Source organism: Heterodontus francisci, chromosome 12, assembly GCF_036365525.1.
Source record: "Heterodontus francisci isolate sHetFra1 chromosome 12, sHetFra1.hap1, whole genome shotgun sequence".
In the NCBI taxonomy this organism is placed as follows: domain Eukaryota; kingdom Metazoa; phylum Chordata; class Chondrichthyes; order Heterodontiformes; family Heterodontidae; genus Heterodontus; species Heterodontus francisci.
In genome coordinates this window covers 92,635,211-92,654,133 of record NC_090382.1, presented here as the reverse complement: position 1 = coordinate 92,654,133, position 18,923 = coordinate 92,635,211, and the positions used below count along the sequence as shown (strand labels likewise).

At 41.0% G+C, this 18,923-nt stretch overlaps 1 protein-coding gene across 6 annotated transcripts in view; it reads right to left on the bottom strand.

The window, feature by feature from the left end:
• si:dkeyp-23e4.3 (rho GTPase-activating protein 7) overlaps positions 1-18,923 on the bottom strand; it is a 190,296-nt gene that overhangs the window by 30,858 nt on the left and 140,515 nt on the right. For all 6 annotated transcript variants that reach the window (XM_068043859.1, XM_068043864.1, XM_068043860.1 and 3 more), the window contains 3 exons: positions 6,478-6,549; positions 5,169-5,250; positions 1,642-1,705 (listed from right to left, as the gene is read on the bottom strand). In XM_068043859.1, the coding sequence (XP_067899960.1) occupies positions 1,642-1,705; positions 5,169-5,250; positions 6,478-6,549 (218 nt within the window). The remainder of the gene's footprint in view (positions 1-1,641; positions 1,706-5,168; positions 5,251-6,477; positions 6,550-18,923) is intronic.

Sequence of the window (18,923 nt, the reverse complement as noted above, 5' to 3'; positions counted from 1 at the left end):
AGAGGGAGGAGGGTAGCATTATAGAAATAGTCAGTCAGTTTTGGTAATGAAGCCGAGTTCAGGGTCCAGCAGAGTGCTGGACCTCCTGACAGTTTGTGATGGTAGCCTTGGATGATGATTTGAACTGAAGCTAGAAGCAATTAAAATAAGTGATTTTTGGAGTGGAAGCATACATTTAATAACCCATGTGCAATGCGAATTACACAGCTAACTCACTCCTTAATTTAACAACTAGACAAGTAGCTAAGGCATTTTTTCGACCATGTTATTTAAGAATGCATATATCCCTTAGACAGTTGTTTAGTATTGCTTTTACTTACATCCCATTAGAAAAGTTACATTGTATTATTTGTAGCTCTCAAAGAATCAACATGAAGCCATGCCCTTTGTGCATATTTTTCAGAATACCTTATCTAAGAAGAAAGGACTTATTATAGGGAAAATCACTGGAAGCACGATGTAGTCTCACTAAAGGCAGATCGATTTACAGTTACCCATCAAAGGTACATTTTGCTTGTAAGTAAATCTCTTATGTGGAGACCAATTATATTGGCTAGCCTAATTTATTTATGTATTGGAAAGGAACAGCTATTATTTTCAAGCATATCTGTACAGTATAATAAAACTCAAAAGCTCTATGTATTTGGGAAGCTTGTGGTGGGGGGGGGAGGGGGGGGGGCAGTGTTCTCTTTTGTTTGAGAGTAAGAAACTAGAAAAAACCCAAAACCTAGTGTTAAAATTGAGAAGAACAGGGCTTTGTGCTCCAAGGAATGTTCTCTTCTAATTAGGATTCTGCATTATGGATTAGCAATTCTTATAGTACCATTGTCCAATATTCATTTCTATTGTTAAAATACATCTCATCATTGGTTATCCTCAATGCAATAATTGGACTGTAGTTCCTATTCAGACTTTAGTGTTATGTGAAAACTCTATAAAGGATATAATGTTTTAAGTACAAAAAGAACATGAATAAGAAACTTGTGGAAGAAGAAAGTCTTCTGGCGCACCTATAAATATACAATTTCACTGCCATGGCAAATGGTTTAAGTGTTCAGGCTTGACTTAATCTAGAGTCATAGTGTCATTTACGGCACAAAAGGAGTCCATGCGGCCCATTGAGTCCATGCCGGCTCTCCACGAAGCTATCCAGTCAGTCCCACTCCCCAGCTCGATCTCTGTCGCCCTGCAAGTCTAGTTTAAATCTTCACAGTAGGACAAAACACCCATTAGTCAACACCAGAATTGTACATTCTCTCTCAAGGGAAACATGTTCCCTTTCTTTTTCAGCCCCCCACCCTCACAGCACACCACTTTCCACTGGCAAAGGTAGCCCAGTAACTTTTGCCAGATCACCAATGATATATCCCTTATGAAGTGCATGAGTTCTGTGTTGTTTCACCCTCAGATTTTCCTTCCTCAAAGTTCTGGATGAAACTGGGAACTCACCACATGAAACAATGTAATGCTAATCCAGTGGCATACCATTCTGGCACAGAATGCATTGGCAAATCAATGTGATGCATTCCTGAACCTCTAGGCGTCTCAATTTCTTATACAGATCATGCATATTTCTTTAAAATACTGAATATAATTTCTAAAATCCAATCATATGGGGAAAAGTGTGAAGACTGAACTTACCTTTCTCCTTTCTCTACCAATTTCCAATTTCATCATTGCACATTTATTCAGTGTTTTCAATCGTCTAAAAGAAGTAAATGTCTAAATTAGTATGTAGGCTATAAAAATATTAAGATAACCCAACTCCCTTTATAGTGTTTTAGGACACACATATCTCATCCAAATCTATTTAATCTACATAAGTGCTATATATCTTGACCTGTCAAGATTAATGAGGAAAATGTTTTGGATTACATGATGTACATAGATGAGGAAAGCTACTCAGCCCATCTTAACTTGGAAAACCTGGTCTCCCCATCACATCTAATTTTAGGCACAGACATCAAGTCTTAATGATGCAAGAATCTGAAGATTCAGCCAAACATTGGGAGAAAAATGCAGCAGTCCATGTATGCAAATGCTTACTTCTAGCCACAGACACAGGAGTGCTCCAGTTTAATGTCAAATTACAGTCCACACATGATATTAAAAAAAAAAGAAAAAATAGGCGATTGAGGTTGCTCATCATAAATAGTCAATTTTCAAACTTCACAACCGAGCAGTCCAGACATTCAACAGACAAACTAAGTGAAGTAGCTCGGCAAGTGCAAGTATGTATTATCACCATTGTGCGCGATGGTCATGTCAGCGTGCAATTGACGTGCAAGAGCGGTTATACCAAATTGAATATAAACAGATAATTGGTGGGTCCAATAATGGCACGATTGAAAACAAAATGTAAAATTCACATGTAGCACATTTATGCATTTCTTTAATCAACAGTGCTCTTCCAGACCCTTGTGCAGTAAAATACTATTTACAACATCACATTTAGAATCAGTCTCTAATCTATGTTAACCACAAAGTCCTGTAATTTCCTGCAATTAACCAGAATTTAGCTATTACATCCCAGTTCCTGCCGGATCTCGCTGCTGTAAATTCCGGGTGGTGCTCAGGACCCTGGATTCCAAACTCTGCCTAATAATTGCTTTTACATTGCTCCAGAGACTCTTGCTAGCTGACAACACGCTAGGCCCATGCATTAGTAGCCAGAACAACTAGCACAAGTTTTTTTGCAATGTAACAGTAGCTAATGACAAGACCCTACTTTCAGCTATTTCATTGCACAATCTAAGGAGTTGGCCACTAGTACTTAGTTCATATTTGATGATGTAAATGTTTTGCTGTGACTTCAGTATCTCATTAGGCATCCACAGAGTTTCAAATTAACTATGGGAAATATAAATAAACCAAAGGAAACATTCAGGTCTTTTGTAGACTGTACATAATTAATGAACTGTACACTTAAACTGCTGTTAAACTTTGCTGTTTTGTAAGGGCTAAAGTTTTATTAATGGATAAGTGTTTCAAGTATCCAATGTTATACTTTGATTAAGGTCTTCACACAATTTGGGAAACATGTCTACGCAAGGGTTATTAAACAGTCTTCCCTAAATATGGCCATTCAACACAGGCCTACATTAAAATCATGCACTACATTACATACTGAATTAGAACACAAAGGGATCTTAAAAACGCATGAACCAAGTACAAATCAGGTCAGAGTCCAGTTAGGTATGATATTAGTCCAATGAGTACATTGATAATGCAAAGGTGATTTGATTATTCAGTCAGGTCCTCCTGGGTAATAGTTATACCACTTGCCGCTGAGCTCAAAGAAAGCTGCTCACAAAGATCCAGCGATCTCTGTTGCATGGTTTTCCCTTTTCCGAGGGCAGTTTAAATCTGGTGCCAAGTCAAGGGGATGTTAGTTTCTGTTGAGAAATGGCAGCACATGCTGACAATGTCGCCATCATTACCACCGCAAAATCTGGGCCGATTATAATGTTTTTCTCTCAGAGGGTTGAGAGTCTGTGGAACATTCTTCCCCAGAGAGCGGCGGAGGCAGGGTCATTGAATATTTTTAAGGCAGAGATAGATAAATTCTTGACTAGCAAGAGAGTCAAAGGGTATTGGAGGTAGGCGAGAAAGTGGAGTTGAGGCCACAGTCAGATCAGCCATGATCTTATTAAATGATGGAGTAGGCTCGAAGGGGCCAAATGGCCTACTCCTGCTCCTAATCTGTTTATTCGTATAATTTTCCGAATGAGATTGTGTTATGTATCCGACATTTATCACAGATATATAAATAAAGAAGAGCAGAAACATAAAATTAGTATATGACTTCTGTGAAATGGAAAAAATGTTTCCATTTGTAGGATCCAATTTTAGGTAGAGCATGAATTTGATGCTAGGTAAATTACGTTATTCTACTCCTGCAATGCCTTTCAATCCAAGTCTCAGAAGAATACCTCCTGTCACCCAGTGTGATATTTCATATTCCTATACCAGCTTTCTTTATTGTAATCTTGTGCGGAGTTTATTTCATGGACTTAGCCCCTATGGAACTCAATTGAAAATTCCTGCACACATTTAATTTAGAATTGAGAGAAAGACTCATATGGTCATCAAGTTGGATGCAATCCCAGACATGCCATGGCAGTGTTCTAACCCAGTCGTTCAATTTAAAATCTTATTTATACAAATAGCTTGTGGAATTTACCACAGTTGCATTCAATGTAAAAAAAAAGAGAACTTAGCAAAAATGTCATTACATTCATTGAATGATATTTAACAAGTACTTGCTTGGACAACTGTGGGAGAAGTTTGAGATTACAGCCCTTGTACATAACTTTTTCTATAATGGAGTGATCGGCTAGGGCAAGCGTCAACAGCCTCAGGGGAAAGCATCACATCCAAGCTTGATCCTTGCTGTGTACGTACATTTCTAACAGTGATCAAGAGTGGGAACACCTGGCTTATTTTCCCCTCTCTATACTAGTGTAAATTATAGTAACCTAACTGCTATCCTAGTTTGAAGATCTATTAATTCAACACAAACTGGGGTAAGAAACTAGATCTTCCTGCTCCATAAGGTCAGCTACTCTCTGACATCTGCAGCATGAAGTTTTTACATGGACATAATTTAAAGAAAAACTAAAGGATAACCAGCATCATCATGTGAATTATATTATTGCATACTTTGTATATAACCAAGAGAGCTATAGGAGAGATAGCTTTTTCAAAGAACCAGCACAGGCACAATATTCCATTCTGTGTTCCAAGATTCTACGATTCTATAAACAAGGCAGATACAAGATAATATGCTACTTTAGTAATATTGTGCTGATATTATTAGAGTTGAAAGATTTTCTCCTACCTAGTAAATGTAACTAACTTTGATTGCACATCTTGAAATAATATGGGAAGCTATACTTGGCCATTCCGCATCTCGAACATTGAGTACACCCCCCACCACCCCTCCTCCTAACTTCTAAATCTACATTTCAACATTCATTACATCAATCAATACCTCCTCTTTGGGTAATCTAGTTTCACTTTCAGCATAGTGTAGGAAGAGAATGAAGTTAATAATTAAAAACAGCCATCTTTTCTTAGGCTCATTGACAATACCTATAGAAACTAGATGCACGAGTGTCACTGCTCAGTCTACATTCTAAAATGATGGGACCAAAGTGAGATCTTACCTGCATAGAGACTCTGTGGCATCCCTGTCTAAAAATTCATGATCATTTTTCACTACTTCAATATCAATAGGAAACTGGGAGGCTGTGAAGAATGAAATGGAAGGGGGTGATTAAATTGTGCAGAACATTAATATTAAACTATGATGAACTGTTATATTAAATCATATTGAGACTTTGAAGCAACAATTTGCTGCTTGGGAGTTTTAGTCCATAGTCATGAGTCAAATGCTGTGATGGATAATGATTCAAATTTAAAAAAAAAGCACAACCAAACTTATCCTTTCACTTAATTCCACTTCATCATCTATAATTGCATCTTTAAACTGTTGGAGAGGAGCAGGGGAACACCAATTGTGCTTAAAATTTATAATTGAAAATCCATTTTTTTTTTAAAAACTGTTTATTTTGGTAGTTTAGGGTTAATATTACAGCAATAGAGCTACTCCTGACACTTCAGTAGATTTCAGCATCAGTTGTGGGAGCTGAAAACTAATGGAGGAAAATGGTCACAAGCCCAAACATGGAGACCCCAGAACCTACTGACAGTCTGAGCTGAAATTTATGAGCACACAGGAAAAAGCCGTTCACTAGATTGGCGAATCTAGAGGGAGCGGCCGCTCCATCCCTGGCAATGGTGTCCCAGTGCCATGGTGCAGGTGCCTTTTTTAAAGGGCTTCAAGCCCTGCAGTTACATTTGAATTTTTAAAGAGACATTCATTACGCATTTGTGTAAAAAAACTAAGTAAAAGCTGGAATCCCCTCTCCCACACACCCCAATGTTTGGTTTTGGACCTATCCCACCCAAAATAAACTTAATTCCCAACCCGAACTTCCCCCACGAACTTCATTACCTTTGCCCTTCAACATCTTCCTACCCTCAGCCAATAGAAAGCGTTTTCCCTGCTTCTTCACCCCCCCTGCCCCCCACATTGAGAATTTCACTGCTCCCCTGTCCCCACCAGTGTCATGCTTCGGATGTCCCTGCAAACATCCGAAGGCGCGGGACCTCCGGCCAGCGGCTGGAATATCAGTGTGGGATGGCCGTTGGGACCAGGTAAGTTCATTTAAATTTATATACATTGATTTCAATATGGAGATGAAGGTTCTGTCGCCAAGTGGTGGTGGGGTGGGGGTGCACTGAAGCCTCGCTGTGCCAGTAAAATGTGGGGGGGTGGGGGGGGGTCTTCCAGATGTCAGGGATCGTGGTGGGCCTCTCCACCCCCCCCTGCCATGATCCCAGACGCCGGAGGGTTAATAAAATTCAACCCTCTATCAAAAAGAACAGGCAACTTAATATAAAACTGCTTACCTTCAAATAACTGGGAATACTGTGGAAATCCGGCAGCTCTCAGCCAGTCACAAGCATCCTTTGCTTCAATTTCTGAGGGGGGAGAAAGAAACGAAATGAACATTTGCTCCACATAGTCCAGCAATACATTATGGCAATGCACACTGGACAAATACATATTGTTAGTTCCAGTCCATAATGATAACAAACCCAGAAGTAGTTTACCCACTAGGGCCGAAGAGCACACCTTTCTGAACAGGACACACGGTCTTGGCAAAGGTGGACCAACACGACTTATTACAGCATGCAGTGGGTTGCAGCTTCAACCTGCTGCCCCCATTGAGCACTGCCTTACAGGACCTGTTGCTAACTGGAATCTGAAGGCGATATTAAAACTTATGTTTCTAGTTCTGCCTCATTGTTCAACATCAAGTGTTTGTTTATAATGGAAGTAAACCTGAATAAAGAGGCAACTGTTTCTGCAGTTGTTTATTCTATTCAATACTTTTTTTTTAATTATTCGTTCATGGGATGTGGGCGTCACTGCCAAGGCCAGTATTTATTGCCCATCCCCAATTGCCCTCAAGAAGGTGGTGGTGAGCCTCCTTCTTGAACCGGTGCAATCCATGTGGGGTAGGTACACACACACACACAATGCTGTTACAGAGGGTGTTCCAGGATTTTGACCCAGCAGTGAAGGGGCACTGATATCATGCCAAATCAGGATGGTGTGAGACATGGAGGGAAACTTGCAGGTGATGGTATTTCCATGCATCTGCTTCCCTTGTTCTTCCAGGTGGAAGAGCTCGTGGGTTTGGAAGGTGCTGTCAAAAGGAGCCTTGGTGAGCGAATGCTTAAGGTAGTGAATGGGGTGCTAATCTTGTGAACTGCTTTGTCCTGGATGATGTCGAGCTTCTTGAGCATTGTTGGAGCTGCAATCATCCAGGCAAGTGAACAGTATTCCAGCACACGCCTTACTTGTGCCTTGTAGATGGTGGACAGGCCTTTGGGAGACAGGAAATGAGTTACTCGCCACAGAATTTCCAGCCTCTGATCTGCTCTTGTGGCCATCGTATTTATGTGGCTGGTCCAGTTAAATTTCTGGTCAATGGCAACCCCCAGGACATTGAAGGTGGGTTATTCAGTAATGGTAATGCCGTTGGTTATCAAGGGGAGATCCATCATTTTGCTACTGATTGAGAGAAAACTGATGGGTGGTCAATTGGCCGGATTGGATTTGTCCTGGTTTTTGTGGACAGGACATACTGCGGCAATTTTTCACATTGTTGAGTAGATGCTAGTGTTGTAGCTGTACTGGAACAACTTGTCTGGAGGCACAGCTAGTTCCGGAGCACAAGCCTTCAGCTGGGATATTGTCAGAGCCCACAGTCTTTGCCGTATCCAACGTGCTCAGCTGTTTCTTGAAATCACATGAAGTGAATTGAATTGGCTAAAGACTGGCACCTGTGATGCTGGGAATCTCAAAATGAGATGGAGATGGATCATCTACTCAGCAATTCTGGCTGAAGATTGCTGGAAACATTTCAGCCTTGTCTTTTTCACTCACGTTCTAGGCTCCGCCATCATCGAGGATGGGGATGTTTGTAGAGCCTCATCCTCCCCCTCCTGTTAGTTGCTTAATTGTCCACCACCATTCATGGCTGGATATGGCAGGATTGTAGAGCTTTGATCTGATCCATTGGTTGTGGGATCGTTTAGCACTGTTTGTAGCATGCTGCTTCTGCTGTTTAGTATGCTTGTAGTCCTGTGTTGTAGCTTCATCAGGTTGGCACCTTTTTTAAGCTATGCCTGATGCTACCACTGGCATGCTTTCCTATGCTTCTCATTGAACTAGGATTGGCCCCCCAGCTTGATAATAATGGTGAGTGAGGAATATGCTGGACCATGAGGTTACAGATTGGGGTGAAATACAATTTTGCTGCTGTTGATGGCCCACTGCACCTCATGGATGCCCAGTTTTGATCTGCTCGACCTGTTCTAACTCTATCCTATTTAGCACCGTAGTGGTACCACACAATACAATGGAAGGTGTTCTTTGTATGAAGACAGGACTTCATCTCCACGAGGACTATGTGATCATCACTTCCCCAATACTATCATGGACAGATGCATCTGCAACAGGTAAATAGGTGAGGACAATGCCAAGTAGGTTTTTCCCTCTTGTTAGTTCTCTCACCACCTGCTGCAGGTCCAATCTGTCAGATATGCCCTTCAGAACTCAGCCTGCTCAGGTCAGTAGCGGTGCTACCAAGCCAGTCTTGGTGATGGACATGGAAGTTCCCCACCGAGTACATTCTGTGCCCTTGCTACGCTCAATGCTTCTTCCAAGTGGTGTTCAACATGGAAGAACACTGATTCATCAGTTGAGGGAGGGCCACTTACAATACCTCTATTTCCTTTGCACGTTTTGGTTTGTTAGTTATCTATTGCTTACAAGTATTGAGATTCTCCTACATGGAAGCAAAATGCAGTCTCTTGATATCCTATTTAAAGCAATCCGCTAGTTTTGATCTTGTTCAGGACACATCCACATCAACAGGGATATGAAATGAGGTGAATCAGAAGGTGAAGACACCCCAACTTATTATTTAAAATAGTGTTACGACCAGAGTAGAAAGAGGTCTAGGGTTCCCTTTCAGCCTTCACCTAATCTTACTGTAAGAGTTTTATTTTTAAACACTGTTTTTAGCTCCCCCTTGTTCACCGCTTTCCAATTACAAGGTAAAGAAACCAGCACAAACAGGCTCTTAGGTTTAAAGAAGAAAAGGTGAAATGTTATTAAACTTCAACTTGTTGATGCCTATGGATACATGACGTGCCCACGTTTGCATGCGTACACAACGCACACATGCAAATAGAGACAGAAAAGAGCATAAAAATTAAAGTGGAAAGGTTTGAGGCAATATCTGAAGAGTTTTTGTTACGGGTCTTCGAGCTCACTGTAGAATCCTTTTGTAGGTAGATCTTGCTTTTTGTTGGGGCCCAGTATTTTACTCAAAACCTTGTTCACTGTAAGAGCCATTTCTCTCTTGGGGTTCATGTGTCTTCAGTGGATTTTTGGAGTTCCATGAGGAAAAAAAGAGATCGGAGCAGACAGGAAAGGAGAGGAAGTCTGCTTCAGTCCAGGAGCATTCAGCTTTCTGCCAGTTCAAACACTGTCTCTACAATTTAAAACTCCAAGTTGGCCAGCAGGGAGTCACGGGACCAACCAGTGTAACCAATTCTGGCTTTGTGTATTGTATTGGAGCAGGGGATAGCTCCTTTGTTCCAAGAATTGTCTGTTAATCTGCAAAAATGTCCTCCCAGCCAGGGGTCTGGCAACCCCTCGTCACAGGCCTTCTCTTCTTCCCAGCAACAATTTGAAATTTAATGTCCATGTGGCAAAATTAATGTGCCTCATTCTTGGCAGGTGGGGGCCTGCACGACGATAGTATTTCAAAAAACTTTGAATACTGGTTAAAAATAATGTGCAATTTGTTTTCTACCCACACAATTATACTTAAAAAATATAATGACCTGTTTTAAAGCAATCCACGTGTTGCTTTTATTTGTAATGAATATTTCACTGATTTTATCATAGCTTCAGTCTCAGACATGTTCCCCATCAGTGTCTTTCTGGTTTTTAAAATTTACCAATTTTCAGAATTACCCCACATACATTGACTAATTCTCTTGAATATCACAATCTTTCCTGTACCCAAATGTGGGGCTAGTAAATGAGTTAGTGAATATATTTTGAGAAGTTTATGGAGATGTGACAAATGTTTGCTAGTCACGTGAGCCTCCCTGTCATCTCCCAGTTGACTGTAGGTAAGCAGTGGTTGGTGGCACCAGTTTGCCCATTAATCAGGACCTCGAAGCGTTCCTTGCCAGCCATCTGCCATCATAAATAAAAGGTCACATGGACACTGAACTAGAGGCAACAGATGGCACCCAATTACTGCATTCTTTCACAGGGTTTAACCACAATTATCGAATGAATAATCAGCATTAAATTGGGTTTACCTGCAATTGAATAAGAATGTGATTTAAAGGGACAGTCCAAGTTCCACAATAATTCTGCAATTTCGGAAAAAAACTTTTTCTCTGACAGTGCCAAAACTAAAAACTTAATTTTTTAAAATTTTAACCAATGTCAGTATTTATTTCAGTTGCTTGACTAATTTAAACCCATTTAAATTCAGCAGTGAAAAAAAAATGAAATTCTACTGGAAATTGAATAGGGGATTTCAATAGGTAATCATATGACACTGAATTGTACAGACCTGGAAGGTTCTGGTTAAACCCTGTCTATGCTGAATTAGCCAATTGCAATTGTGACAATGGTGAGAGTACTACGCTTATCCTCAGTGTTCACAAGTCAGGCAAGATGGGGGAAGGGGAGGGGAGATGGCCAATGTTCCCATTTTTTTATTGCTCTTCCATAATCCTACTACAATTATGCACAAGTGGATACCAAATGAGAATAGATTAAAAGTCTACTATCATGGCAGTGAAATAACCTTAACATACATTAGGGCTCTCAGATAAAGAATGCAATGTAGTTTTAGTCCAAAGAAATTAGATTACAGTTTATAGGCACTCGTTATACGGGACCACAAGTTTCACAATTGCTGCCCCCCAAAATCTCTTTTCTTTTAGCCCTCATCTGCCATCAGGACAGGAGCTGAATTTTAAATTCCTTCCCCACCAGTTAGCAACAAACATTTATAACCGAATAGACTACTAAACCTTCAAGAAGCTGGAACCATTCAATGGGATAAAAGTCAGATGGGTCCTCCAACAAATGGGTGATCTGCTCCATCTGGTTACTGCCCAGATCACCTCTCTGCTCTATACAACATGCACAGCGGCCTTTTTGGGAGAAACTCTGTGGCTTGTGTTTTGCAGGCATTGAACAATTCATAGGCCCAAAAATAACACTGAAAGAATTCCCTTGTTGTACATTGAGAAACCATCATTACATCATTGGTACTGCTGAACTGAACACAATACCATGACATTTCAAATGTCACACATTACTGCATTGTTAAATATTCCCAGTTCATTAGATTTATATTTGAATTCCAGAATTATTTAGCACTAAAGTAATCATTCAGAAAATAATTTCAAATCTGAAGTTGGAGGGTTTGAATACTGAGCAATTAAGAAGCTCATTTTTGCAAATGAATAGGGGCAGGAAATTCAGCCCTTAGAGCCTCCGTCCAATTTAGCCTAATGGATGTTTTTGGCTTGATGTTTATTGGACAATCTGTCTCCTCCCAAAAATAATCAGGAAACCTGGCAGCCTTTGAAAACTTGGCAGTGCTGACATTGGCCCCATCTGTAATACATGCAGATCCAAATCATTCTTATCTAGTATCTACTGGAGTCTTGAATTGCCTGATTGAGCATAACCGTCTCCAGAACACAGTAGCTTACCACACGCAGATGCACGTACACACCAGCTGCCAGGGTTCCTAAGCACAATGCCTTTCCTATACTGGCTATGGATTTTTTACATTCTTGCAGTAGATTCTTTTGCCATTCACTCTATACAGTACAGTATAAGTAGTGTGCTCTGGAACACACCAGGACACACCACCCTCGATCATTATATTTTAGCTTCACCTCAGGCTCAATTTGAATTATAGTCACACACTCATACCCCTGATGTCGTGCTCTGCTATCCACTCAATCCATACTGTGAAGTTCTTTAATGCCCTCCAACCTATACTATAACCCCAATTAATATACCTTGCCTTCATTATTTAGTTCTCACAAGTCTCTAATAGAAGACTACTTGACTTGGACCATCTATTTTCTCTTCCATTTTATCTCCAATAACCTTATGCCTAAACTTCCTTCTAATTAAGCCCTGGTTTTAATTCTGGACAAGAAAATCTGGACAGCACAGTTTGAAGACCATTTCTGAAAGTAAAAGTGCCAAAACCAGTACCAAAGAAAACCCTGATGACAGTCTGGAGTGTGGCATCAAAGAGCAGTGGAAATTGCTCAATTTAGATATGACCAGGAATTTCTCCTTGGTTTCTGGTTGATACCAGCCAGTATCCAGAAACCAGATGGCTTACCAACAATTAGCAATGTTGTTGACAAGATGAACCAGACAAATTAATCACAAGACTTTAGACCCCTCACCAATGCTGTCCAGTGGTCCAAATTTCTACACCATCCTGTGCAGAATTTGGAGGGCAGCCACAAAGTGAGCATGCAGAAGGCCCTGATGATCCCAAAATACAAAGAAAAAATACATGGGCAGTTTCTGAAGAGTGAGAAGCATTGTAAACAAGCTCACACCACAGATATTTCAACAGTTAATGAAATGGGTTCAGAGCTGACAAGTGATCCTAAGGGGTAGCTTGTTACCACTCTCGAGAAAGCTTCAGATGTTTCATTTATTCTAATGCATCAAAAACCAACTACTTCTAATGTGTGTGCTCCCAATTCTGCTGTGAACTCTACAACTATAGATGTGGGCAGGATTTTTGAAGACTGATGGGAGTGGAAACTAAGGTGGATGATGGCAGCATGATTTCTGCCCTGAGCCATTTTCGGGAAGGCCAGATTGGGTGCAGAATGGCTACCCGTCTGCAAGTGGCAGGTAGCTTAAGGTAATTAAAAGGTCAATTAAGGCCCTCGACGAGAGGCTAGCTGGAAAATCGAGGCTCCCTGCAGCATCAGGGGCATGGCAGCTGCCTGCAGATTGCCTCTCAACGGCAGACTGGTGGGGGACCACTGTTCCAGGGTGACTTTTGAGGCTCCGACAGCCTACCTGGTCACAACTATGGGCTTAGGCTGCCCTGTGGAGGGGTTGCCCCCCTCCACAATGGTGGTCTGACAGTTGTGGCTACTTTTTATTTCAAAACTTTTAAAAGTGTGATAGGGCGCTTCAAAATGGAGTTGCCCTTTCTCTCTCTTACCTACAGTAGGAGGCTGCAGCTTCTTCTGGAGCTCCAGCTGAGACAGCCTGCCTGCTACACTTAATTGGACAACGTGCATGCCCACCAGTCACTAATTGGCCATTGCAGCCAAAATTGACATTGGGTTGCTGCTCTAAACAGAGTGGGGTCGGGATCCGCGTTTGATACCTACATTGAGGTCCCGTCCCAAAATGGAAAATCCTGCCCGTGAACTCTGCTTTGAAACCGAACCTGAGAATTTACTATTTCATGCTCGTTATTAGTCTCATCTTATACATACTCAAAGATATCAAAAAAGGTCAAGAAAACTTACAAATCATTTGAATGTGTTGATAATTATGATTGTCACGGAATATATTCCAAAATGTCCTGTGGAGCTGATTTGGACTATGTTAGAATGTAAAAACCAAGGTAAAACAAGCAACGCCATCAATAGGAGCAACAGCAGTGGGCTGAACTCACTGTGGGGGTGGGCGGTTGTTATTGCTGGGTTCCATAAAATTTCAGGTGCACTTAGACGGATATCAATTTGGTGAACTAGAGGACAGGTCTCGTTTTAATAAAAAAAAAATCTCAGACTACAAAAATCTTTGCTACACTGGTCATAGAGTCAGAGTAATTTACGGCACAAAAGGAGGCCATTCAGCCCATCGAGTCCATGCCAGCTCTCCACGGAGCTATGTTGTCAGTACCACTCCCCGGCTCGATCCCCGTAGCCCTGAAAATCTATTTCTCAGGTGGCCATCCAAAATCCTCTTGAAGTCATTGATCGTCTCTGCTTCCACCACCCTTGTGGGCAGCGAGCTCTTGGTCATTACCACCTATGTAAATAAAGTGCTTCCTCATATTCCCTCTGCATCTTTTGGCCAAAACTTTCAATCCGTGTCCCCTGGTCCTTGTACCATTTGTTAATGGGAACAGTTTTTCCTTGTCTAACTTATCGAAGCCTGCCATAATCTTTCACACTTCTATTAAATCTCCCCTCAACCTCATTTATTCAGAGAACAACCCCAGCTTTTCCAAACTAACCTTACAACTAAAATCCTCCATCCCTGGAAGAATTCTGGTAAATATCCTCTGCACCCTCTCAAGGACCCTCACATGCTTCCAAAAGTGTGGTGACCAGAACTGGACACAATACTTCCAGTTGGGGCCTAACCAGAGCTTTATAGAGGTTCAGCAGAATTTCCCTGCTTTTGTACTCAATGCCTCTATTTATGAAGCCCAAGATCCCATATGCTTTACGAACCACTCTCTCAATATGTCCTGCCATCTTCAAAGATCTATGCACATACACCCCCAGGTCCCTCTGTTCCTGCATACTCTTCAGAACTGTACCATTAAGTATATATTGCCCCTCCCTATTCCTTCTGCCAAAATGCATCACCTCAAACATGTCAGTATTAAATTCTATTTGCCACCCTTCTGCTAACCTACCTATGTCCTGTTGCAGGCTGTTCATATCATCCTCACGGTTTACCATACCTCCAAGTTTGGTGTCATTGGCAAATTTTGAAATTCTACACTGTATTCCAAGATCCAAGTCATTTATATACAGCAAAAAAAAAAGCAGTGGTCCCAGCACTGACCCTTGGGGAACACCACTGTGTTCATCCTCCAGTCTGAAAAGCAACCATTTACTACGACTTGCTGTTTTCTGTCCATAAGCCAATTTTTTTTTATCCAACTGGACACAGGCCTTCTATTCCACGAGCTTCAGTTTTCTTAACCCACTTTTTATGTGGTAAAAGTGTGGTATTAGGTGAGTTTGCATTGTGCCATGTGTCTTCATGTAAATCCAGGAAACTCATGTAGCTGGTCTTTTGCATGGAAATCAGTGTTATATGGATGAGTAGCAGAGGGGTTTGGCATATGTACCTGCAAGTGGCACAAACTTTTGCATAATCATATTTCAGTGAAAAACAGGCGTAAATCTGTTGTCCTCAGGAAAAAAAGAAAATGATGCTTTTTTGACATAGTTATGTCAAAACTTGCCAGGAAATTCCAGGCCTCACAATCAAGTTATATAAAATATTTTAAAACTGACTGAAGAAAGTTATCATACCTGGAGAACAGGACAGTGACCAGGGGAAAGATAGTGACAGCAAAAGCTTTTCTGCTAAGTCCCCAAGCCATCACAAGAGCTTATCTTAGGAGAGGGAAATGGGATATAAAGTGCGTACAAAATAACAATTGTAATTGGGAACTAAACAATGAGGTAGAATGTTACTGTTTATTTTAAGAAATTGGGTTAAAAAAAGGGGCCATTTCCACAGTCAGTCAGTTAGTTACTGGAATTAACAGCTTGGAACTACCAGTTGGAAAGTGCCTCTAAGTGTATAACTTCTCCTTGCCGGTGCTTCCCAGCCCCACCCCCAAATCCATAAAACAGGATCAAAAACGGCAGTGGGCGCCTTGCCATTTAAGGTATTTCCATGGTTCCTGAGGGGTTGGTGGAGGGTGGGGTAGCCGAAGATGCAGTTCTTTTCAAATGATCCTAGCCGTGGCATTTGCAAGTTTCTGATTGGCAGTGAGAGCCCATATTATGCCAGCACACTCTCCCAGAAAGTAAGTTAATGTAGATTTCCAGCAATCTTTAAAAACTTTTCTTTAAAAAAAAAAGAGACCAGATGGTAATTGGTACACATCAAATTCACTACTACTAGCATTGATAGAATGCCTTTAACAAAATAAACCACCCCAAGGTGCTTTACAGGAGCTTCAAACAAAATGACACTGAACCATCTAAAGGAGATATTAAGATCAGAAAGAGGTACATTTTAACGAGCATTTTAAAAGGAGGAAATTGAGGTAGAGAGAGAGATATATAGGGAATGAATTTCAGAGCTCAGGTGCTAGGCAACTGAAGGCACAGCCACCAATGGTGGAGAGATGAAAATCGGGGACGTGGAAGAGGCCAGAATTGGAGGAGCGAAGAGCTGAAGGAGTTTACAGAGCCAGGGAGGGGCACCACCACGGAGGCATTTGAAAACAGGATGAGAATTTTAAAATCAAAGCGTTGCTGAATCAGGAGTCAGTGCAGGTCAGTGAGCATAGGAGTAATGGGTGAACAGGATGTGGTGCGAGTTGGATGAGCTTTACTTTACAGAGGGTGCAAGGTTGGAGGCAGACCCAGAAAACATCCAGAAAGTGAGCCAACGAGAATCTGTGCACATTTATGCTCACCAAGAATGAAATGCCGTGGAATGAATCCCCTTGTAGGGTTAAGTAAGCTACTCTATTCGTGACAGGCATAATACAAGCCAGATACAATAGCATTTTTCCCCTACACTCTTTCGACCATGTTTGTAAACTCCCAAGTTTAGAATAAATAATTTCCATTTCCCAAACCATCTGCCCATATGGCATTACAAAATAATAGTGCCATTTGCAGCACATTTAATGACGGTGTTGTTCTGTCAGTTTATGTCCACTCACAACCAGAGTAGCTCAGTTCAATTCAGAGCAATTGAGAATTGAAGGAACAGTGCTCTAAATGCATTAAAAGTACATTCAAATCTTATTGAAACGCATGGAAACCATTTGAAGTCATTCCTCTGACTTCATTTCATCAATGCTCCAGCTCCATTCCTTCGGGTAACAAAAATTTTCTTGTGACAAGATAGTAGCTCAATAAGTGTTATCTTTGGGGTTGTGATGTTTGTGTGGCGGATGATATTTTCAAAATTCTCATTGTTATGAATATTGACAAATTAAAAGTTCTACCAGCCCAGTGATTGCGTGGCACCATAACATTTTAATTCCTTGTTTGTTTAAACTCTACAACCTAATGATTTCCTTCCAATGCTTTGATATTAACCCCTTAATTGATTTCTTCATACATATGTAAATTTATGTATATAAAAGTCAACAAAGGCAGAAACACCATAGAGCAAGAGAAGACCTTTGCTTCACCAGAAAAAAAGATACATTTATTCCTTCAACAGTTTCGGAAAATATTTTGGTCCCAAGCAACATTGCTTAGTTGGGACTGTTTGCAGGCAACATGCTTCCAGGTTTTGACCGATTCCAGTCATTAACTGACCAATTGCTGTTGGAGAAGACATCAAAGGACTAACTTGTTCTTTCATTGTCTCCCTGCAGATGGATTCAGAACCTCCCTCTATTAGATCAGAAACTCAGTGCAATGTTAGAGCCAGCACACACACATTCTAACCAAGTACCACACCAAACAAGTGATACATTTAAGTGTTGAAAACTTGTGATGCATACGGCACTGCCTAGCATCCAGACTGTTTAACCTTGGAGAGATACATTTCCTTGATATGCGATGATAGCATTGTAGCATCATTATGTCACTTACAACCTGAAGCTTGCCAATAGTCAATGGGTAAATGGACCATTGAGGCAGTACAGTCATACGTTCAAGGAATCTCCAGACTCTGTGTCTGGTCTGCACTAAGTGAGCTGATCTCAGCTGTGAGGCTACAACTTACCTTGGCACCCTGGACTAGAGAAGGCAAAAGACAAATAAGCAAAGGTTTCTGCTCTTGCTCGTTACCCAACGAGTCCTGTTGGAAGTATTTGTGCACAGACATCACGTGAGGACAGAGTGGAGTTGACTAATGATAAAAGGCTGGCAGTGTCTGAAATGATACTTCAGCAAGAGGAGAATAGACAAGATGAAAAGAGAATGTTGGAAAAATAAAATGTAGAGAGCTCTTCTAAGTGTGTGTGTGTGTGTGTGTGTGTGTGTGTGTGTGTGTGTGTGTGTGTGTGTGTGTGTGTGTGTGTGTGTGTGTGTGTGTGTGTGTGTGTGTGTGTGTGTGTGAGAGAGAGAGAGAGACAGAGAGAGAGAGACAGAGAGAGAGAGACAGAGAGAGAGAGACAGAGAGAGAGAGACAGAGAGAGAGAGACAGAGAGAGAGAGACAGAGAGAGAGAGACAGAGAGAGAGAGACAGAGAGAGAGAGACAGAGAGATCCCCTCTACAGAATGTTTACTGCATAACTCACATTTTTAATCTGCATGAATTTCCCCTTAGAGCAACTTACAATCCTATAACTTTTACTTCAACAGCATGATTCAGTTTTTAGTAATTAAGCTTTCAACAAGAGCCAGTCAGAGACAGCAGCACTCGGTGTTCCATTTTTGTAAACATATGTCCCATTATTTAAGAAAATAAAGCATATTTTGTGGATGGCTTAACCACTTCTCTAAACAGCAGCTTGTTCTACTCTCCAGTTTACTAGTACAAAGAGAAATCCAATACTTTCCACTGCTTGTCTAGAACAGCAACTTCTCCCCAATACAAATTGATCACAGTAATAGTGAACCATTCAACTGTGCTATATATTTCTAAAAGCACAGAAAATTTACCAGCTTAGTAAATATACTATATAAGGTTCAGTCCTAGTTGAAAACAGATGTTAACTCTTCAAACTGATCTTTGGTCTTCAGCCTATGCATCATGTAAAGGGAGATGATTGCACTACTGTTCCTCTCCCCTCATCCATCTAAATCATTAACAGACTGGTGCCAAAGCAGCTACCTCTATAATTTGGAAG